Genomic DNA, 24,643 nt, shown 5'->3' with positions numbered 1-24,643 from the left:
CAACTCAAACTGGGCCACTAATATGGACCAAATTCAACAATACACACAACCCATATAAAAAATTGGCCCACCAATTTTCCTTGCCCATATATCAAAATAACAGTTCCAACCCAAAAATCACAGCATACAAAAATAAAACCCATTTTTAAGAAAACACATCAATTGCTTAATTAATACAATAATTAATTACAACAATAAACAATAATTATATTTACATATTGCACAAATATTAGGCAGGGACAGAACAGCACTTTCGTGGCACTTTGTAGGCTGCAGCAATTTTTCTCCACTCCAAGCAATCCGGTAGGTAAAGTAAATCTGATTAGTACATGGGAAGCATATAAGCATCGCTAAATACTAAGGTAGTAGATTTCAAATTACATACAACCATACTGGTTTATAAACATTTTGTAGTTAGCATTCAGTTTTCGCACAATAACACTTGGTATGAGCTCAAGACATCCATAATAATCAATGTACAATTAAGTGATTAATCAACCTATAAAGCCCTTGATCCTGGAAAACTAAGCCGAAATAGTTCCATTGTTATCAACTAGCTAGAGCAGCTAAAAATGTAAGAGAAGTTTTTCACAATGTAGTTACGAGGGGGAGTAAACAGTTCAGGGGGACACAATCAGTCCAAATCACACTACAAGAGATTAAACATGAATATACAAACGAGTATACAATAAAAAGCTAATACTCTAGAGACGGTATTCTGATGTCCTTTGTATTTGTAGAACCAATTATCAATAAACCTACCATGTATATTTGAGCACATGCACTAAAAAAGGGTAGCCTAAAAGGAAAACAAGAACGGGACACTATCTTGGAACTGGCAAAAGCTAGATGTCTTGGTAAGACAGAACATTTGCTTTTCAACAGTGCATGATAAATTGATAAGACAGAACAATGAAGAGATGTGCTCAAGCATTTGCTTTTGAACAGAAGCCATGTAGCCATCTAGAGTAGAAATCACAAAAAAAAATTATTAGAGCAAAGTGCAACCGAATAGACGCTAGCAAAGACTACAAGAGTCCTGTCTATGTGCCGTAAAGCCAACAGCACAGGTACTAGTTCAACCAAAGCTTGCTCAAGTCGTGTGCAAGAAAATAAGCAGATTCAGCAAAGCTAACAGCATAGGTACTAGCAAAGCTAACAGATTCTAAGCTGAGCTTCCTCAATGCAATGCTACCGGTGACCAATCAAAATAGGAACAAAGACAAACTAGCTGCTACTCTCCACCGAAAGAACTGCAATAATAGTATTACAGGCAGCTACAGAGCTAACAAATCTACTGCATTTACGGGCAACAATTTCCCTACGAGCATTTCATCAAACACAAGGTGAGCACACGAGCAGCCACCAGCCCGACAGATACAGAAGTCTCGGTATACCTTGATGGGGAGGACGGTGCCGGCGTGCACGATGCCGTAGGACCGCTAGCCCGGGCGGATATGGAAGCGGACCGGAGCAGAACTCGGCGGCGACGAAATCCCAGAAGTGCTGCTTGGAGGCGCCACTGTCGATGTGCTTCTGCACCTGCCGGCGCCGCGGTGACGAGCGGATCCGGAAAGGAGCGGCGTCCACGGAGGTGGAAGGCGGCCAGCGGGTGTGGCCTGTGCCACGCGCGAGGAAGCGGTGGGCGACCGATGCAAGCGCGAGGGCGGATTTCGAGGAGACGGAGGAAGGGTGACGAGCGTGCAGGCCTGCGGCTCGGGCCCCGGCGGCGCGGCGGAGGAGGACCTGTGCCGTGGCGGAGGAGGGGATGCCGACGACGGGGGCCCCAGCTCGCGTCGGAGGCCTTCTCGCCGCCGTCGTGGAGCCAGGAGCCGGAGTAGATCTGGGTGGAGCACGAAGGGCGGAGGTGGGAAGGAGCTTGGCTGGGGTAGAAGAGGCGCCGGGGCCTGCAGTTGGGGGGGCGCGGCGGGAGACAGGATCTGATGGGCGAAGATGGAGGAGGTGACGACGGATCTGGCGCACTGACGGCCGGTCGCTGGCGGGTGGTGGGAGGAGGAGGACAGGTCGCAGCCACGGCGGTTGGGGAGGCAAGGCGTGGCAGGCTGGCGGCGTGAGGAGGAGAGGGAAAGGGAGAAGCGTGGCCGCAGGGAGGCGGACTGGCGGAGGGAGAAGAGTGGCAGTGGGTTGGCTAGGGTTTGGGGCTGAGCCAGCAGATTATATAGCACTAGTAAAGTGTCCGTGCTAATAACATAGATAAATTGTAGATTAAAAAAAACACGGGTTCCAAAAGCGCTATCATCAACACAAAACTAATACCCCCGAATAGCTACGAACACGTATGTCTAAAACTCTGAATTAAAAAGCAAAGATCCTCTGAATTAAAAAGCAAAGATCGAGAATGACTCCAAATAACTGTCCAAACTTCCAAGGAAGGTACCTGCAATAGTAGTGGATGGTGCTTCGTGTTCTTAATCTCCAATGACTCCTTTGGACCATTTTACCATTATTTTTTTTGTATTTATTCTGCAGAAAGATGCTTCTGATTGTTAAATTTGAGACATGAGGAAATAGTCATGTACATATGTAAACAGGTGAATGACATACCAGAAAGAATCACATCACCAAATATAACTTTTGAAAGATATTAAACTTAGATTAGCATTACTGCAACTATTTCAGATGATAGACTGATTTACCATCTCTCAACGTAGATAAATCAATTTCCGTGTACGTAAATAAATAGAGCACAGACATAACCATTTCCAAAATTGTAACACAATTGAATGATGCTCCTTGTGGCATCTTAGACAAGAGAATGTACAGCTTTTCAAAAAAAAAGAGAATGGACAAGATCTATCTACTTGTAGATCATTGCACAAACTGATTGCAGTATCAATAGGGTCAAACGTATGCTAAATCCCACTCAAATATTCATGCTGTTCTCAATGTGCTTATCAACCTAAACATAGACAAAAACACTGATTAAATCATCAGTCTAATTAGAAGACAACTCTATGCTAAATGAACATATTACTAATTAATGTCTTCACAATATGAATAGGCATTGATTCAGGTGTGAACTTGTTGAACAGAGAAGCTATCATGATGGGGTATATTGTCATCATTAGGAGAGCTAATACAAACATAAAACCCCAGAGATATATGGCCAGGTAAGGTCCTCCAATCTGACACAATACAAGAAAAATTGAATGAATCAGTTGAGGCACTTAGATGACACTACTAGAAGCAGTATGTGAATTTGATTTTGTGGACCTTAGAAAACCAACCAACAAAAACATTGAGTACGCATTAGTGTTTCAAATCAAGTAGTGGATTTGAAAACCAATGCAATGTGCTCCAAACAGAAGTTGTTTCTCCATAAAACAACAACATGGCACATTTAGGGCTTATTGTGGGCACAACTAATATAGGAAAAGCTTTATTATAAGTAGTTGATGAGTTTGTATCAGCTTGCGAAACAAATGCAAAAAATGAAAATCAAATTCTAGCACCTGAAAGATAACAGAACATCTTAATAGTTTCTAGCAGGAAGGAACAACTTAACAATTGCTTCCTATCTCAAATCAAATCATTCAAAGGAATTACTGTAATAGACATTTATTTTCTTTTATCTGGACAGTAGCAGTTGAGGCAAACGTAAAAAGAGAGCAAGGAACCAACCTATGCCTTCTCAAATGGACAAATTGGGCCTTATAATTTCGGCAGAGTTTACCAAAAAAAATGTCACCGATATATAAATGATTGGTAGGCACATAATGAAGTGTATGAAAAGTTTTTGACAGCATATTAATTAGGAAAATATCCATACTGAAGTGTCGAAAGATCACCATCTGCTGGTCAAAAGCCATGTACAGCATGCAAATATACATGAACAAGTACCTGAAGAACCATTGTTGATGTTATGAATCCAAATGCATATTCGCTACTTCTCTAAATGCTGTTGTATTTTGATCTGTCAAAAGGAAAAAAAACACTATAAGAAAATTTCTGGAAGAAGAAAGGAACCATAAGAAAGTTGGAAATAAATGTCAAAATGTTGATACCTATATATACACACAACATTTAGTGCACAAAATTGGTGCTTCTGAGTCATGGTAGTAAAAAAGTACGCAAGAAAAAAAAATGTGACTGTCAAACTGTTTTATGCTCTTTATGGAGCATAATGTTTACCTCATTTAAAAGTTATCACTTTTTAGATATAGTGTCCATGTGCTGGCAATGGGAACATAAACGACCGTTTTACAGAAAAGCTACATAAACATATGTTCATCATTCTGGTGCATGTGAAATTGCAGCTGTGTGTAGATTACATTACCTGGTGAAACAGCAGTGCTAACTTGCTTTGACGCAGAGTATATGTGCCTCACAAATGGCATTTTCTTTATAAACCATTCTCCAATCCAGAAGACAGTTGAACCCAGATAATCTGAAGAACCATATGCCTTGGAGGCAAAACAAGGGATCGATTTTCAGAATGATATAAAATGAATTGCTTGCAATACAAAAAAAATCCTGCTAAGGCAGATGCATTTTCTTTCCTTTTAGCACAATGCTCCAAGCATGGACAACGCAAAAAAATTGGAATATTAAAGAGTGTTTGCCTAATACTGGTAAAATGTAAAGCTTAAAAAACAATCAATCAGCAAACATAACTCCAAATAAAATGATGGATCCTCACTGAGATCTTCTCCCCAATGGGCAGCAAATCCTCTTTCCTCTGCGAATCGTAGCACAACAAAGCAAGCATGAGAACCGGATCTGACTGAGCATCCCAGAAATCAGAGGAGAAGGAAGCGGCGTCCCTCTACCTGTCCCGCACCCCCTCCTGCACCCGGTGTGCTGCCACGGCTACAACCGGCGCGCGTCACCGTGGCGGCAGCCGGAGGTGGGAGGCGGCGCGAGTCGCGTCACCACGGCCTCCCGCAGGCCGAAGCGGAGGCGGCCGGGTTCACCGTGGCCTCCCGCAGGTCGAAGCGGAGGCGGCCGGGTTCACCGCGGCCTCCCGTAGGCCGAAGCGGAGCCTACGCTCGGCGGCGGATGGAGGCGGCAGCCGGCAAGCATGGCGCCGGTGCAGAGGCGGCGCCTAGGGTTAGGGTCGGGAGGAGCTCGAGGGAGGCATCGCGAGTGTGGACGGGATGGCCCCCACCCCTTTCCCTCAGTGGATCTGCAGGGGGAGGAGGGAAGGAGGCGGCCGGAGCAGAGGAGGGCGAGGGGCGCGGCGGCGGAGAGGAGCGAGATCGAGATGGGGGGAGAGAGAGAGTGAGGGAGGGAGCGAGGGGGCGGACGCGAGAGGGGGACGCGCGCGCAAGAGAGAGAGAGAGAGAGAGAGAGAGAGAGAGAGAGAAGGTAAGGGAAGGGGAAAAAAGGGAAAACACACGATCGCTGCTAGAGCGAGGCTTCGAGCCGCGGCTGGGCGTGCGGGAGGCGCGCGGGAGCCGCGCGTGGGAGGGGGCGTTGCGTTGAAGCGCGGATGATCCTTATAACGTGGACCGTCCGATTGGGTTGAAGTTTTACCAGGAGTATTTTGAGCCATCGATTTTAATGGAGTAGCAAATTTGGGTACACATTGTTTGGTGCAGTACCTCCTGACTCTCTCAGCGGGGGGTGCGGGGCTGGGTGGACGGAGCTTTATTTGCATCGGTGCTTTAGGGGTAGGGATGCGAACGCATCTAGAGCCATCGGATCGACCATGGATGGTGAGAGATAATTGGGCCGTTTGGGCTGCAATGGGCTTTGTTTCATTCTTGTATATTTAATATTTTTCTTTTTCTTTTTTATTTTATTGTACAATTGTGAAGTAGCACAAAGAAATAATTATCTTATATGCACCAACTAATTTTTTTGTATGTATAATAATACATATAAATGGTTATGTAGAATTTTCAATAAATTTCTAAATAATTTACTATTTTTAATATTTTAAATGAATTTCTATTAGTTTATTAAAAGTAATTACAATTTGATCTACATATATCTCAAATAATAAATAAAAATTTCATAAAAAATATTTTTAAGTGTCTCCATTCTATTATAGCTTATATCCTGAAAATGGAAGAAAATTTTAAATGTTTGTTAGGGATAATTTAAACATCTACATGCAACCTTATTATAAAATAATGATACTAATATCAAAAACTTCTCCAAAAATTCTGGAAATTGCTATAGACTCATTTTATGGATGTTTAAACTTGAAATAAAAGTTTCATTGGATTTTGCAAAGATTAGGATATATCTTGTTCACGAAATGGATGGATCTCTCACCTTGTTTCATGTAAGTCAAGTCAAACTTGAGCATTTTAATACCTCGTAACGATTTCGAACTCTATGCACCCCAAATCTGGTGAGGGATGAACTAGATATGTTGAAATACTAATAAAAAATTACACATTGGACATGACATGAATTATATTCAAAGTTTTGTAATGAATTAAAAATTGAATTTGAACTTTATGCATTTAAACATTGAACTAAAATTGAATTTGACGTGACATTGCACTTTATGCATTTTTATGGAAACTAAACATTATTAGGAGTGCAATAAAATTGTAATCACTATTTTTTGAGTTACACAAAAATTCAGACAAAATAGACAATTTACAGTATTTTAGTAAATAAAAGAAAATGGTCAAAACCGCTTCATACATTACATGGGCCGAAATCATCCCACACCTGCACAGCATCAGGCAGCAAGGGGCAATAATCGCACGGCTCACTAAGGCCCAGATTGCCTTCCCCTTTTTTTATTCAAAGCATGTATTAAGCATTGCTAAATACATATTAAGGCAAAGGAAAGCACAAAACAGGAGGTGGCGCAGTGGCCTTCTCTGTTAAGCGGAACGTGGTTGGTTCGAATCCTTATCTGCCCCTTTTTTTTCACTTTTTACCATTTTAACTCTATTGCACATCGTATAACAAACTGCGACGCCAAACATGTTCACAAACCAGCTAGTAGTGTAGTGGTGGGTAAAGAAGTTTTGTAGTGTAGGATCTTGAGTTCGATCCCCTCCACGTGCACAGCTCCGAAGTTGCTGTTTTTGTTTTTATTAACGCGGTTGCGGTGGGTAATACAGGCTGGGGTGGTGATTTGGCCTTGCATTATTTACTAACTTATTTTTTTCCTTTTTATAAGCCATATTGATAATTTAACTAAAAAAATAACGCCTAGCATTCCATGAATGAGGGCATACCTCATTGGTAAGTCATATTTTTTTTATATCTTTGAGATTTGAGACTAGGTTTCGATTCTCATATGTAAAATTGTAATAAACTAGGGCATACCTCATTGGTAAGTAATAGAATAATAGGCATATTTCCAACATGTTTTGAATATAATTAAATTAAATAACAAACCATGGCACAACTAGTCAAAAATAACTATGACGATTTCAGTGACATTAGTGCCCAAATGTCATTGTTTTGTGGGCTTGATTATGACGAATTCATTAAAACGTCACTAAGTTTTGGGCCAAGAGCCCATACCTTCAAATCCATGACGAAAATTTGAAAATCGTCATGGATTATGTAACATTGTGACGCTTGTTTAAAATGTCATAAAATTTTCGTCATAGATCACCACATTTCTTATAGTGTCGAGGCACGAACAAGGTCTCCATCTCGTGATATCTACTGACGAGAAGAAACTTTAAGCTTTGGAGGCCAAAAGATGCGTCTCCTTCAAGAATTAGACCAAGTAGGCGAGGAAATCACTTTAGTTAGGGTGCAATTAGACAAAGCAAAAGACTTGGTCGACCCCTGATGTACTTTATCCTTTCAGCCGATGCCAGTCGGCTCCGTTAGCCTTGATTTATTGTAAATCGGCTACATGACCATCTTAATGGAGCAATAAAATATTTTGTCAGCTCATAAATATCTCTTGATGGCTTCCTTGAATGTAGCAGACTCACTTTAGTGCTTGCTTGACACATCTGTTACTATCGCCATGTGACTCTGCTCGTCTCCTTTCTCTCCTCTTCTCTATAAAATGCACTCTCTTTTACCCAAAGGTCACTCAGCAACACCATCTAGAGTCATAGACAATTGCCCGATGAGATTCCAAATCGGTCCTCTTCTGTCTTCTAGGCATGAGAGGCATTTTGCCTCAAGAGTGTTTTTAGGAAAGAATAGCCACCCCTGTTCCTCGATGAACTTCATCTTGAGCTGATTTTGTAATCTGTCGCTGTCAATAATGTTGGAGATGTATTTTTTCTGGAGCCTCTCTCTTTGAAGCATAAAGTACAGGAGGATGAGGGCCTTGTAGCATCTCTAAATCATTCAGATATTGGAGGCTTACATGTCAATCAGTTTTTTGGGAAACGTATCACTAATTTCATTGTCAGCCATTGAAGGCCGAGTCATTCACGGGGCGACTATCTCTATTTTGACCGGATCTGGCGTTTCTCCTGATTTCTCTCCATTCTTTGAGCATTGCTCCCATCTTTATCTCTTCCTCGTTTTTGCTATAAAAGGGACCGATGCCCATCGGTCATCCACACCTCCTCTGGCCATGGCTCAAAGAATAGATCTAGTAGGGCGCACGCTCTTGCTCTTTGCTTTTCTTCTTCCTTTCCAACCTTGAAGTGGCTTGAAGAATTCTTGTGATAAGGTGCAGTGTCCTGTTTCTCCCTTCAATGTCTTTTGTGAAGCCAGGAGGTACAGCTGCTAGAAGAACCCTTGTGACGACCTCGGGTATAGCAGCTTGGAGGAAAGGGACAGACAGAATGCACCCTTGCATCAGGAAGAAGAACAAGCCTATGTCTTGTTCGTCCCTTCCTTTTGCTTTCCAAGCAAGAGATTGAGACGCCCGATCACCAACAGGCTTTCGGGGAAGGTCACCGAATCTGGTGAAGATCTTCCTTCGAACTTTCGCTTTCTCTTGTTGTATTTTATTCTTTGTTCCTCCTCTTGGCAATGATGAACAATATCGTTGTTTGCCTAGTGATGATGAACATAATCGGCTATCTTGTAATTTTTCAGATGTAATGATGATGAGTGTAATCAATGTGAGATATGAATGAAAGGCATGTTTCACAACTCCCATCTTTTGTTATATATTTTATTTTGTTCTAAGGGCGACTTTTACATCTGCCATATCTGAAAGAACAAACCGAAAATAATCAAACGGCTTTGAACTAATCGTCTATTTTTACATTTTTTGTCTTAAAGACGATACTTGTAAGTATCGGCTATTTATTTTTTACACAAGAGCGATACATCAGTATCGGCTACAGCCTGAAACTACAATCAGTTGACTAGCTCAAAGCAGTGATAGGCTAAGCACCTACCCATATGCTTGGGTAATATTTCTTCAAGTATTTCCCGGTCAAGGCCCTTGAAAACTCTTCTCCTTCTAATGACTCCAAGATGTACGCATTGCCTGGCACACATTGGCTGATATGGTAGGGACCTTCCCAAATCGGGGACCACTTCCCGTATTTTGGATCTCTAGAGACGATCGGCAGAGTAAGCTTCCAGACAAGGTCTCCTTGGTGGAGCTCTTTTACTTTAACTTTTTTGTCCTACCACTGTGCAACTCTCTTTTTATTTTTCTCTATATTGGCCAAAGCTCAATAGCCAGCTAAGTCTTCCAATTCCTTCTTCATCAGACCCGATTATTCATCAGCTTTTAAGTCATCTTGCAAGGACACGCATCTTGATCCTGCCTTCAATTCCCAAGGTAATACAGCATCGTGTCCACACACAAGTTGGTAAGGAGAAATTTTGGTTGCACCGTGACATGCCATTCGATATGCCCATAGTGCTTCATTTAGTATCGTGGGCCAACGTCTAGGGTTCTCCTCAACCTTTCTCTTGATCAACTTGATAATACCTTTATTGGCTGCTTCTGCTTGTCCATTGGCTTGAGCATAATAAGGAGAAGAATTTAACAATTTGATTCCTAAGGAAGTTGCATATTCTTCAAATTCCCCTGAAGTGAATTGAATCCCCTGATCGGTCGTGATGGTTTGAGGAATACCAAACTGATACACAATATGTTCTTTCACGAAGTCAATCATATTGCCTGACATCACATTCTTGATTGGAATTGCTTCAACCCACTTTGTGAAATAATTAGTGGCCACTAACACAAACTTATGGTCTTTGCTTGACGATGGGAATATTTGTCCAATCAAATCAATCGCCCACCCTCTGAACGGCCATGGCTTGATTATTGGGTTCAACGCCGATGCTGGCACTCTCTGTACATTTCCTAACTTTTGGCATCCTTGACAACCCTTGTAATACTTGAAGCAATCCCCAGAATCGTCGACCAATAATAATTGTTATTTTTAATCATCCACTTCATCTTGAAAGCCGACTGGTGAGCTCCACAAACACCTTCATGGATTTCTCCCATCAAAGTTTTTGCTTCTTCCTCACCAAGACATTTGAGTAAAACCCCATCGATAGTCCGATAGTACAGCTCATCATCCTGTGTACATATTTGAGAGCCTTGTACCTTAGTTGTCGATCGACCTTCTTTGACAGGTCTCTCAGATAATCGACTATTTCCTTTCTCCAATCATCGGCAGACAACTCCGAAGCCAGAATCGGCCGATAGCCCGAAGCGCTCCGAGCCAGCTTAATAGCCTCTTCATTTTGGTGTTTGGGAATATGTTCGAGTTTTACAATTTTAAATTCTCTGAGCAACTGGAGACACTCCCCGTGATAAACTCTCAAGATATCGTCTTTGCACTCGTATTCCCCAGCCAACTGATTGATGATAAGCATAGAATCCCCAAATACCTCAACTCCATCTGCCTTGACTTCTCTGAGTAGCTTGATTCCCTTTAACACAGCCTGATACTCAGCTTGATTGTTAGTGGAGGTCTTCTCAATTGGAATCGAGAACTCATAAACTGCCCCCCGAGGCAATATGAGAATGACACCAATGCCAGCTCCTACTCCACACGATGATCCATCGAAGAACAAAGTCCAGGGAACCGGCTTGGCCATTGAGACCTCTGGCCCGCAATGCTGTGTAACGAAATTGGCTAGTACTTGTCCTTTTACTGCTTTAGCTGATTCGTATGTCAAGTCAAATTCTGATAAGGCCAAGATCCACTTTCCAATCCTTCCATTCAGAATCGGCAGCGACAACATATACTTGACCACGTCGTCTTTGCAAACAACAATGCACTCAGCTGACAATAAATAAGGCCTTAGCTTCATACACGAGAAGTACAAGCACAATCATAATCTCTCTACTGCCGAGTATCTTGTTTCTGCGTCCAAGAGCCTTCTGCTTACGAAGTAAACTACTCGCTCTTTGCCTTCAAACTCTTGAACGAGGGTCGATCCGATGGCACGCTCATCAGCCGATAGGTACAACTTAAACAACTTTTTGTCCTGAGGCGGCACTAACACAGGTGGAGACTTTAAATACTGCTTGATATTATCCAACGCTTTCTGTTGGTCTTCTCCCCACACAAACTCTTGATCGGCCATGAGCTTCAACAGTGGTGTGAACGAACGGCTGAATTCTCCTAGATAGGTTGGATATGAACCTCCGGATGAAATTTATCTTGCCGATCAATGACTGTAGCTCTTTCTTGTTGGTTGGTGGTGTTATGTTGTCAATTGCACTGATTGATTTCTGGCCAATTTCGATCCCTCTTTCATATATCATAAAGCCTAGAAATTGTCCAGCTGATACGCCGAAAGCACACTTGTTCAGATTCATCTTCAAACCATGCTTCCTTGTGCACTCTAGTGTTCTGCGCAAATCGGCCAGATGTTCCTTGTATCCTTTTGACTTCGCCACCATGTCGTCAATGTATATTTCAACTATCTTGCCAATGAGCTCGTGAAAGATATAATTCAAGGCCCTCTGATATGTAGCTCCCGCATTTTTCAACCCAAAGGTCATGACAATCCACTCATAAAGGCTGATGTGACCAGGACACCTGAAAGTTGTTTTTGCAATATCTTCAAGAACCATATATACTTGATTATAACCAGCGTTACCGTCCATGAAGCTGATGACTTTGTGTCCTGCAGTAGCGTTAACCAATGCGTCAGCCACCGGCATCGGATACCCGTCCATCGGTGTAGCTTTGTTTAAGTCCCTAAAATCAATACAAACATGAAGCTTGCCATTTTTCTTGTATACAGGGACTATGTTAGAAATCCACTCGGCATATCGACATTGCCAAATGAAACCGGCTTCGAGTAACTTTGTTATCTTGGCCTTAATATCAGGAAATATTTTTGGATTACATTGCCTGGGATGCTGCTGAAAAGGACAAAACCCAGGTTTTATAGGCAACCAATGTTCAACAATTGATCGGTCTAAACCAGGCAATAAATTAAATATTTTATCGGCCTTTGTAACATCAAAGCCGAACTTCTCAGGCTCTTTTTTGCCGAAGGGTCAGGATATTGGCTTTTTTTTTCTTCACCCACTCTGCTAGTCCAATTTCAGCTTCATCTTCTGAGTCCGAATAATCTAGGTAATTAACCTTTCTTTGGAAATTTCTCTTTGGGTCATAAGGTCTGTGACTTCTTGACTCATCCGTTGCACCAACTAGCTTAAGCTCTCGAACTCTTGCGATGCATACTTCTCTTTGAGACTTGGCAAGAGTCCTTGGAATGCCAACTCAGCCAGCTATTTATCGCCCAGGGTCAAACTATAACACCTGTTTCTAACCTCCCTGAACCTCTAGATGAAACTGGCAACTGATTTGTCAGTCCTTTGCTTCAAATTGGTCAGATCTGTGATCTTCATCTCATGAATACCAGCAAAGAAGTAATTATGGAATTGCTTCTCCAAATCGGCCTACTTGACAATGGAATTGGTCAGAAGTGAGGCAAACCATGAGAAGGCTGCTCCTGACAAGGATGATGAAAACAGCCGCACCCTCAGTGTGTCTGTTGCTCCTTCTTCTCCACACTAGATGATGAATCAATTCACATGCTCGAATGTAGAGGTATCATCCTATCCAGAGAACTTGGTGAAGTTGGGCACCTTGAATCTTGGGGGAAAGGGTATCTTATCATAATCAGATGGATATGGTGTCCGATACATGCTGTTTTGTAGCTTTGGCTTCAACCCAAACTCGTTCTGCAACATCTGTATTATCTGACCAGACAAGTCCTCCTTCTGACGAGCAAAAATTTGTGCAGCCAATTGCTCTATCGGCTCTACATTAGCCGACACATTCTGTTGAGGCTACAGGTTAGCTTGCTCAATCTGACTTTGTAGAATCAGTTGATCAGCCGATGAGTTTTGTTGAGGCTGCAGGTTCAGTTGCTCAAACACTGGGACATACGACATGTGTGATGGCGCAATCGGCTGACCAGCCAAAGGATTCTGGTGGCATCCCATACCGAGAATAGCTCCCACCTGACTTCTGCTGTGTGTATGGCCCAGAAGCTTGATTGCTTGACTACCCCACTTCAGTAGTAGTGATATTTGTAACTTGTGGTGCAGTAAAACATAGCATTGACTCCAGAATTCTGAATCGGCCCAATAGCCGATGGAATCTCTTGAAGGTTCACAATGGATCTGAGGTTTCCGGGTTGAAAATAAGCTGGTCCCCGGTATCCTTGAGCTAGATCCCTCTGGAGAGCCTCCATCATGCTGTTGTAGATGGTATTGCCCATGACTTTAGATTGATTCACAAAAGCAAGATGCACAGCTCCATCAACCATCTCTTGCAACTTTCCTAGGTCCTGATGTATTGTAATCGCCGGAGAGTTGGAAGAGGTGCTTGCTTGACGACCCCGTCTTGAGTAACTCCAAAGGATGCTAAGTACGGCTTCTGGTACTCCATGTTTCTCTTAAACTCGGCCTTATCTTCTGGTCTGAGCAAGTCTACTGTGATGGGGCGAATGTTGTCCTGAGAAACAGATTGGTCTCCACACATCTTGATTCTTTCTTCGGGTCCTACCGAGCGTGCCAAAAGTGTGTTGATGCAAAAAATCGAGAGACGATCTTCATGCACTAACACACTAACAATCCTGCGGTGGATGCAGGGCGTGCCAGCCAATCTGACATGTTGATTGACAATGGAAACAAAAGGAAAACATTAAATACTCGTAGATCGGTTAGAGAATCAATGGATCTTCAACAGGGAACAATACCAACCGGATCGGCCGATACGAAGCAGAGCAAATCGGCCAATGCAAGGCAGCCGAAGTGCAAGTATGTGTAAATCGACTATGTCAGCCGATTTGATGATGTAAGCAGAGCATAATCCACAAAAGAGCGAACTACACGATGCTACGTGGCAGCATCCGAGAACTGATCTAGATCGGCTGTTCAGATAGATTTAGAGATAAGAACAGTAAAAGCCGGCGAAGTCTAGTCTCGGATCGGATAGTTTGGTGATAAAAGCTAAACCTACAAGAATTGGTATGAAAACCTGTAGATCTAACAATTATCGATAAATTGTGAATACAAGAACTAGACGAAACCACAACATTGCGCCCGGTAGTTAAAGCCTAGGATTTATTCGATAAAATGGTACTTACGAGATTGATGGAGGTCGACCGATGCAGCCCGACAAACTCGAAGAACGACGTTGAGGATGGCTAAAGCGCTGACTTGAAAAGTAGATTGCGAGAAAAGTAAGTGTGAGAAAGTAAGTGCTAGGAAATTGTAAAGGGTTTGTTTGATATTGTTGTGTGCACCCTTTTTTTGACCATGCAGGGTCGCTATTTATACCCTGAATCACTAGACTCCTAGTCGATTACGACAATGCTTTCTTGCATCTAAAGCAATAAAAACTACCATAACTAAGCATGACTCATGCAAGAGTCAGACTCCTAAACTTGCACCCGACGTCAACCTAGAAATGTTGACCCGCCTCAGCCATGTATCCCTTCCTTGGCATATTTTATCTCTGCCGCTTTCTTCCTCGATCGGCCAATTCGCCTTATCATGCAATCGGCTGGGTTTCAACCGGCTGGATCCGCTCCACCATGCAATCGGCCGAGCCCTGATCGGCTGAACCAAAAATCAGCTGGCCACCCTATCTTCAGCATGCAGAATCTTCCGCCGATCCTAATGTGCCTCTTCACCTTATCTTTTGACACATGCCAAAAAACTGTGTCAACACATGCCCCCCAATTTCGGAGTAAATATCTTTTGCTCCGAAATTATCTCAAATTCGGTTGCCTTCTTCGTATAGCTTGCAGGACCCGGATCCGATTCTGTATCTTTCCAAGGGCAAGACTATAAATTTGCAGAGAGCACATGTGTTGCATAATTAATTTTGCAATGAGCTCATGCCTATTAAAAATACCTTGATGTCTAGTTTGCATTTAGAATAGCAGTGCATTGGTGATTCAATTGTGCATACATCAACTTCTACTGCTATCTCAATGCTAGCACTTGTGTTTGATACTGAAACATCACTAGCAATGGGATAGAATCCAGCAACTCAGCACCAAAATATTAGAGATACCAAAGGTCCTCTAGCCTAGTTGGTTAGAGGGGGCTGAGGTATGGTCGCAACTAGGAGACCTGGGTTCGATTCCTCATTGGAGCGAATTTACGGAACTAATTTAAAAAAATCCCCTCACCGGTGAAGCTGGGGTTCGAAGATTTTCTAAGTCGGGATTCGGTTCCCTTCTCTTAATGAAAACGTGGGGCATTCTTAACCCTACCGGTTTTGTTTTGCTGACATTAGAGATATAGTAGTATCTGACTTTGCATATATCCAGTAGAGATCTTGAGAACCCTGGTCTATAGGACCATATATATGGTTCATGACTTTTTTTAATGAACGGGCACGAGAGTGTGCCTATTTCATTGATAGAGAAGCAGGATTACAAGCTGGCGAACCAGCGAAAGTCAAAGGGCGATTACTCCCGACAAACTAAACTAGCTAAGCTTTTAGCCCCAGCAGATATCCACAATCCCCCCTCAGCTTTAATTTTATAAACAAGAGACAGGCACGAAGATTCTCTCCTGTTGAAAACTCTAGCATTGGGCTCCAACCAAATTTCCCAGATGACAAGTAACGCCAAGCAGCGCAGCGCTTTCAGTGGGATGTCGGGCGTCGCAGTGAAGGTTGTCCACCATCCCAAGGTACTATAGCCGGCCTGCCAGTTCTCGGATCATAAGCTTGCTTCTGCAGCCCAATCAGCCATGAAATTCCAAACTCTCTTGGTGTATCTGCACTGCACCAGAAGATGGAAGGCTGTTTCTGCTGTTTGTCTGCAGAGAGGGCACACACCACCATTTGGCCAACCTCGTTGCTCCGGTCTGTCAGAAGTCCAGACTCTATTTTGTAGGATTAACCACGCGAAGAATTTGCATTTGGGAGGGGTCCAGGTCTTCCATAAGCTGGCAAGGGGTGCTTGCCTAGTGCAGGAAATATGATGTGCTTTGTACGCAGAAGCCGCAGTGTACTCCCCATGCGGAGTGAGCTTCCAGATAATTTGGTCCTGCTGATCGGGAAGGCGTTGCACCTCCTGAATTTGGCACCATAAGGCGGTGAGCTCTTGAAGGTGTAGAACCAGGAAACCCCGTGCGATCTCCAGGTCACGTATCCAGGTCCCGTTCATGAACACACTTATCTTACTGCAATTATAAAACAAGTTCAGTATCTAGGGGACCTAAAGCAGCATTAGCTGCTATAGCGGAAAATTTAGCAAAAGCGCAGCGGGATGCCCTCTAAAAACGCTACAGAGAGCTATTTAAGACCATGCCTTGTATTCAAACAAACCGGTATGTATACATTGATGATTCCAAATTCCGATCTGCAGAGGGAAGACGAAGATAGTGGTAAAAGTAAAAACCGTACGCGTGGTACAACTTATTCGACGGTAGCTCCAGATTATTACTCAAATAATCATTTGAGAATTAACAAGGATGGCATGCACAAACCAGATCATCATCAGGATAGCATAGCATCAGACCAGGAGGAATTACAATTAGATCCATTTGACAGGAATGACCTAGATCGCAGTAGCTACATACGATGTTACCACCGACCCCGCAGAACCCGCACTCACCTACGCAGCCCTGCAGAAGCCTTCTTACCCCGAGCCTGGATGGCAGGTCGCGGCTGTCAACGGGGGACATCGCCACCTTATCTAGCGGCGGCGTTGCTGCTGCTGCAACTGCTAGCACAACCAACTGCACCACCATGATCACCACCGCCACTTTGCTACTCGTCGCCATTATGTATATGCCCTCAGCCCCTCCCTCGGAGCACCAGCGAGATCTTTAGTCAATTATCCCCACTTTGCCTTGCTTTGGATGGCTCTCTCCCTCGCTCGCTGCTTCTTTTTTATTTATAGCCCATCCGAACCCCAGATCCATATAGTAAAAGGTAGGAGTATATAATAAAATGGACTGCGATCAGCTGCGAGCAAAAGGTCAATGCCATGTCGGCAATGTTCTATATTACAAGCAGGAATCTTGCTGCCTGCCAGCCATATGGGAAGGCCAAAAGTCACTACTATATAATCGACTTTCTGTACCGGGTGGGAAACCCCCATTAGTACCGGGTATTGAACCGGTATTGTTCGTCCGGTACTAATGGGGGGTGCATTTGTACCGGGTGGCTCACCTGGTACTAATGTGTCCATTAGTACCGGGTGGTGTTACGCCCCGGTACTAAAATGCCCCACCCCTGCGACGTGGCAGGGCAGGCTTTTATACCAGGTGATAACATCCTCCGGTACAAAAGTTATTTGTTGTGTTTTTTTTGTTTTTCTGTATTTGTTTCTATTTCTTTATTCTATCGTATTTGCTTGATTTACGTATACTAATCCTAATACGCTGTAATATAAAGTCGTGTGGCATATAAAATATTATATTTGAGATAATATTATACATGCATACATATATATTTATTTGTATAATATTATCTCTAATATTATACATACATATACGTATGTCTGTACAATATTATCTCAAATCCTGTAATTGAAGAACATTGGAGATAATATTATACATGAGCATATTGTGCATACTGAAATACGAAAATTATATACATTGGATCAAATGTTAGCAGACTTTAATTTTTTTTCCTGGCTCTGTCCGCTTCCAGTTCCTTGTTCTTTGTTTCCATGACTTGTCCCTTCGGCTTGTTCTTTGTTTCCATGACTGGTCCCTTCCGCTGACTCCCCCGTTACAATAACAGATGTTAAAGCTGCATGATGCTCTCCCCTTGGTCTAATAACCTCGTCTAGAAGAAATCCGCATAATTGTTCTTGAATTAATCGGATTTTTTCTGTCTCGAGGAATCCTTCCTTGATCTTGTCAATCTACAAAAGAATATGAACAAAAATAACAATTGGTACAACAAAGAGAAAATGAACGATAAGAACTACATGTGGTTGCAGTTTTGTGTACGCACCTTACCTTCGAAGTTGCTACCCTTAGCGAGCCTTGAAAAGAGATGCATCAACTCGTATACATAGTATCCGCATAGATTGGTACCGGAAGGCTGTGTCAAGCACTGCACATATGCGAAAACAAAGTTATGAAATATTTTTTATTGTATTGTAAGAAGTGACATGAGATTTGCGAATAAGACACATACTGGGAAATCATAGTGGAAATAAAGGTTCTCTTTAAATTTTTCCCCTGTGCTTTTGAGAGAGACGAGTCCATGCTTGTTTTATCATTTCTACGAAAGGTTGGTATTTGGTTTTATCTGTAGTTTTCCTCAAAGAACCAAAGATGACGACCTTGTTTAAACCCATACAGAAAGAAAAGAGAATCAAGTGGAAGCTGTCCATAGATGCAAAAGTATTAGTTTCTTGAAATATGCAATGTAATTTGAAAAAGATAAAGAGATGAGATACACGTTGCTCACCCGAACTTGTATGGCAGAAGTATGGTACTCTTGGTATGTTGTTTGTCTAGAAATAAAAATATATTCTCCAATATTTCCTCCTTACTGTCTTTGACATTGACCTGATTTGATTTATTTGAAGAGGATCCATGTAGCCGACGTCCATGATTCCTCTCTTCCTGCACAGTTGCATCTCGAAGCTGTATGATACAAAATAGAAGTTTAGATATGGTACAATGGCTAGAGCATTGATTTTCAGCTTATAGTAGAATATGGTACCTGCCCCTTCATGCAGTTGGGTTTCATCCTCCCCTCGAAGTTGAGCAGGAGTCAGACCTGTTTCTTTACCAAATTCAAGCAATTTCTAGTCAACCGTTGAAAGCACCTTGAGGGGAGGGATAGATTATTTTCACTGGGTCCCTAGTTGTGCAACAGTAGATCCAGCTTTCTTCTTCGCCATCTTCTTCCGGCTGTGAGTCTTGAGTGCTTGTCGGTCGTATTCAGTCAATGGAGGTTTCTCTGGTTCTTTTCTTCATTCCACCAGTCCGTTGATCGCATGTATACAATTTTCTATAGATCATTTTCGTGTAGAAAACGTCTCCATCCGAGTTAACCATGAAAAGTTAATGTTGTTTTACCGAACAACACATTTCCTAGTTTTCCCGGGGCAAGTAGCAGATCCAATCTGCCGCCGCCGCGCATCCCATGCATTTGGCTCTTGACCTAGCTTCGATTCGACCAATGCAATTGATCTCCTCCTCGTTGTGACTTGGTTTACATGTATCACTTAACTCCGATGGCGGAAAAACCAACCGGTAGGAGTAATTCGTTACACGACCATCACAACAAGAATACGAAACCGATCACAAATTTGGATCTACATCCGCATATCTCCATATGCTCACATCCTGAATCTAAAACGAAGTTGCTACGATTCTAATACCACTGAAGGGATATGAGGTGGCTACGCTAGCGCAAACCAAAAATTTTCGACCCCATAAACCAGGAACTACTATTGTTATAGATCACGGGATTACCACTAGTCAAGCAGATGCATCGGAACCATCTTGGTGTAGATGAATGTGTCGAGGGTAGCAGTGCCGTATAGTTGCTCACATCACGTCCTTCGCGTGCGGCTCGTCCTAGTGCTCCAGATGCAGCACCTCCAAGGGGATAGACAATTGGCCTCCGTTTGGGTTTATTTGTGTCACGATTTCTGGGGATAGACTCTTTTTTGACCTGAATAGATCTGACTGTGATGAAAAGTGACCAGTTGGAAGCTCAACATGGGATATTTTACGGTATCAATAAAAGTACAACTCTTACGGGTATCGCGACGGGCCATTGAAGAGATGAAAGATGCCATTTTGGCCTCCGTCCGGGCTGATTTGTGTCACGATTTTCGGGGATAGACACTTTTTTGACCTAGATAGATCTAATCGTGATGAAAAGTGACCTGTTGGAAGCTCAACAGGGGATATTTTATGGTATCAATCAGTACAACTCTTACGGGAATCGCGACGGGCCATTGAAGAGACTTAAGAGGACATATTGGCATCCATTTGGGCTGATTTGTGTCAGGATTTCCGGGGATCGACACTTTTTTGACCTAGATAGATCTGACCGTGACAAAATTGTGACCTGTTGGAAGCTCAATAGGGGATATTTTATGGTATCAATCAGTACAAATTAAAATTTCCAAGGGATCATTCTACTCGTAACATCACACGCAAGAAAAAGACTATTATAGCATGTGAATTAAGTAGAACGGTAAGAACGACATTCACACATTTACAACTCAGGGTATGGCCCATTATCACCTGGTGATCTCCATCTCCATCGACCTATGCATCATGCTGATCTCCATCTCCATGATATGTGTGCGCCATCCTTCATGTGATGAGTCCTCCAAGAACTATCTAACGCATGCTAGTAATGTAGTATGTAACATAATCGCACATTAGATTATCACAAGTTGGTACGCAGACCTTTACATTAATTTTGACAACACATATGGGTCCAGCCGTATTGCCGTACACGTGACAACGCAGGTCACTAATGAGTTACACACATGCATCACATAAACATTGGGGCCATACCATTCGCAAAACCAGCAAAACAGATTATTGCTATTCCGACCTCCAAACTTGAAGCGCCGAAAACTCCATCTTCCAGGATGATTTTGGGAAATCTAATTTTGCCAAGACGGACAATGTCGGTTGATCGCATGTATACAATTTTCTGTACATCAATTTACGTGTAGAAAACGTCTCCATCCGAGTTAACCACGAAAAGTTACGGCTGTTTTCCCAAACATCACGTCTTCTAGTTTTCCCGGGGCCAGTAGCAGGTCCAATCTGCTGCCGCCGCGCATCCCATGCACTTGGCTCTTGACCTAGCTTCGATTCGACCAATGCAATTGATCTCCTCCTCGTCATGACTGGGTTTACATGTATCACTTAACTCCGATGGCGGAAAAACCGACTGGTAGGAGTAATTCGTTACACGACCATCACGACAAGAATACGAAACCGATCACAAATTTCGATCTACATCCGCATATCTCCATATGCTCACATCCTGAATCTAAAATGAAGCAGCTATGACGCTACTACCACTGAAGGGATATGAGATGGCTACACTAGCGCAAAACAAAATTTTTCTACCCCATAAACTAGGAACTACTACTGTTATAGATCACGGGATTACCACTAGACGCGCAGATGCAGCGGAACCATCTCGGTGTAGACGAACGTGTCGAGGGTAGCTGTGCCATACAGTTGCTCACATCACGACCTTCACGTCTGGCTCATCCTAGTGCTCTAGATGCAGCACCTCCAAGGGGATAGACTGTTGGCCTCCGTTTGGGCTTATTTGTGTCATGATTTCCGGGGATAGACACTTTTTTTTTACCTGGATAGATCTGACCGTGATGAGAAGTGACCTGTTGGAAGCTCAACAGCCGATATTTTACGGTATCAATCAGTACAACTCTTACGGGTATCGCGACGGGCCGTTGAAGAGACGAAAGAGGCCATTTTGGCCTCCGTCCGGGCTGATTTGTGTCACAATTTTTGGGGATATACACTTTTTTGACCTGGATAGATCTAATCGTGATGAAAAGTGACCTGTTGGAAGCTCAACAGGGGATATTTTACGGTATCAATCCAACTCTTACGGGTATCGCGACACGCCGTTGAAGAGACTTAAGAGGCCATATTGGCCTCCGTTTGGGCTGATTTGTGTCAGGATTTCCGGGGATAGACACTTTCTTGATCTGGATAGATCTGACTGTGACGAAAAGTGACCTGTTGGAAGCTCATATTTTATGGTATCAATCAGTACAGCTTAAAATTTCCAAGGGATCATTCTACTCGTAACATCACACGTAAGAAAAAGACTATTATCGCATGCGAATTATGTAGAACGAGTAAGAACGACATTCACACATCTACAACTCAGGGTATGGCCCATTATCACATGGTGATCTCCATCTCGATCGACCTATGCATCATGCTGATCTCCGTCTCCATGATATGTGTGCGCCATCCTTAATGTGATGAGTCCTCCAAGAACTATCTAACGCAAGCTAGTAATGTAGTAAGTTACATAATCGCACATTAGATCATCACAAGTTGGTACGCAGACCTTTACATTAATTTTGACAACACATATGGCTCCAGCCGTATTGCCGTACACGTGACACGCAGGTCACTAATGAGTTACACACATGCATCACATACACATTGGGGCCATACCAATTGCAAAACATGCAAAACAGATTATTGCTATTCCGACCTCCAAATTTGAAGCGCCGAAAACTGCATCTTCCAAGACGATTTTGGGAAATCTAATTTCGCCAAGACCCACAACATCGGTTGATCGCATGTATACAATTTTCTATAGATCAATTTTCGTGTAGAAAACGTCTCCAACCGAGTTAACCACGAAAAGTTACGGCTGTTTTACCGAACATCACGTTTCCTAGTTTTCCCGGGGCCAGTAGCTGATCCAATCTGCTGCCGCCACGCATCCCATGCACTTGGCTCCTGACCTAGCTTCGATTCGACCAATGCAATTGATCTCCTCCTCATTGTGACTTGGTTTACATGTATCACTTAACTCCGATGGCGGAAAAACCAACCGGTAGGAGTAATTCGTTACACGACCATCACGACAAGAATACGAAACCGATCACAAATTTGGATCTACATCTGCATATCTCCATATGCTCACATCCTGAATCTAAAACGAAGTTGCTACGATTCTAATACCACTGAAGGCATATGAGGTGGCTACGCTAGCGCAAAACAAAAATTTTCTACCCCATAAACCAGGAACAACTATTGTTATAGATCACGGGATTACCACTAGTCAAGCAGATGCAGCGGAACCATCTCGGTGTAGACGAATGCGTCGAGGGTAGCAGAGCCGTACAGTTGCTCACATCACGTCCTTCACGTGCAGCTCGTCCTAGTGCTCTAGATGCAGCACCTCCAAGGGGATAGACAATTGGCCTCCGTTTGGGTTTATTTGTGTCACGATTTCCGGGGATAGACTCTTTTTTGACCTGAATAGATCTGACTGTGATGAAAAGTGAACAGTTGGAAGCTCAACATGGGATATTTTATGGTATCAATAAAAGTACAACTCTTACGGGTATCGCGACGGGCCGTTGAAGAGACGAAAGAGGCCATTTTGGCCTCCGTCCGGGCTGATTTGTGTCATGATTTTCGGGGATAGACACTTTTTTGACCTGGATAGATCTAATCGTGATGAAAAGTGACCTGTTGGAAGCTCAACAGGGGATATTTTATGGTATCAATCAGTACAACTCTTATGGGAATCGCGACGGGCCATTGAAGAGACTTAAGAGGACATATTGCCATCCATTTGGGCTGATTTGTGTCAGGATTTCCGGGGATAGACACTTTTTTGACCTAGATAGATCTGACCGTGACAAAAAGTGACCTGTTGGAAGCTCAATAGGGGATATTTTATGGTATCAATTAGTGCAACTTAAAATTTCCAAGGGATCATTCTACTCGTAACATCACACGCAAGAAAACGACTATTATCGCATGTGAATTAAGTAGAACGGTAAGAACGACATTCACACATTTACAACTCAGGGTATGGCCCATTATCACATGGTGATCTCCATCTCCATCGACCTATGCATCATGCTGATCTCCATCTCCATGATATGTGTGCGCCATCCTTCATGTGATGAGTCCTCCAAGAACTATCTAACGCATGCTAGTAATGTAGTATGTAACATAATCGCACATTAGATTATCACTAGTTGGTACGCAGACCTTTACATTAATTTTGACAACACATATGGCTCCAGCCGTATTGCCGTACACGTGACAACGCAGGTCACTAATGAGTTACACACATGCATCACATAAACATTGGGGCCATACCATTCGCAAAACCTGCAAAACAGATTATCGCTATTCCGACCTCCAAACTTGAAGCGCCGAAAACTCCATCTTCCAGGATGATTTTGGGAAACCTAATTTCGCCAAGACCGACAATGTCGGTTGATCGCATGTATAAAATTTTCTGTACATCAATTTACGTGTAGAAAACGTCTCCATCCGAGTTAACCACGAAAAGTTACGGCTGTTTTCCCGAACATCACGTTTCCTAGTTTTCCCGGGGCCAGTAGCAGATCCAATCTGCTGCCGCCGCGCATCCCATGCACTTGGCTCTTGACCTAGCTTCGATTTGACCAATGCAATTTATCTCCTCCTCGTCATGACTGGGTTTACATGTATCACTTAACTCCGATGCCGGAAAAACCGACTGGTAGGAGTAATTCGTTACACGACCATCACGACAAGAATACGAAACCGATCACAAATTTCGATCTACATCCGCATATCTCCATATGCTCA

At 43.0% G+C, this 24,643-nt stretch overlaps 1 protein-coding gene across 1 annotated transcript; it reads right to left on the bottom strand.

The window, feature by feature from the left end:
- Window positions 1-53: 53 nt before the first annotated feature.
- LOC120681034 (gametogenetin-like) lies at window positions 54-17,113 on the bottom strand. Its single transcript, XM_039962593.1, has 3 exons — window positions 16,945-17,113; window positions 1,398-2,162; window positions 54-963 (listed from the first exon to the last, which is right to left on the bottom strand). The coding sequence occupies exons 1-3, from the start codon at window positions 17,111-17,113 to the stop codon at window positions 800-802; spliced, it is 1,098 nt and encodes a 365-aa protein (XP_039818527.1). The 3' UTR covers window positions 54-799.
- Between the last annotated feature and the right edge of the window lie 7,530 nt (window positions 17,114-24,643).

This window comes from Panicum virgatum, chromosome 7N (genome assembly GCF_016808335.1).
Source record: "Panicum virgatum strain AP13 chromosome 7N, P.virgatum_v5, whole genome shotgun sequence".
NCBI classification, from domain to species: Eukaryota; Viridiplantae; Streptophyta; class Magnoliopsida; order Poales; family Poaceae; genus Panicum; species Panicum virgatum.
The sequence above is the reverse complement of the archived record's forward strand: the minus strand, read 5'-3'. Positions and strand labels throughout refer to the sequence as shown.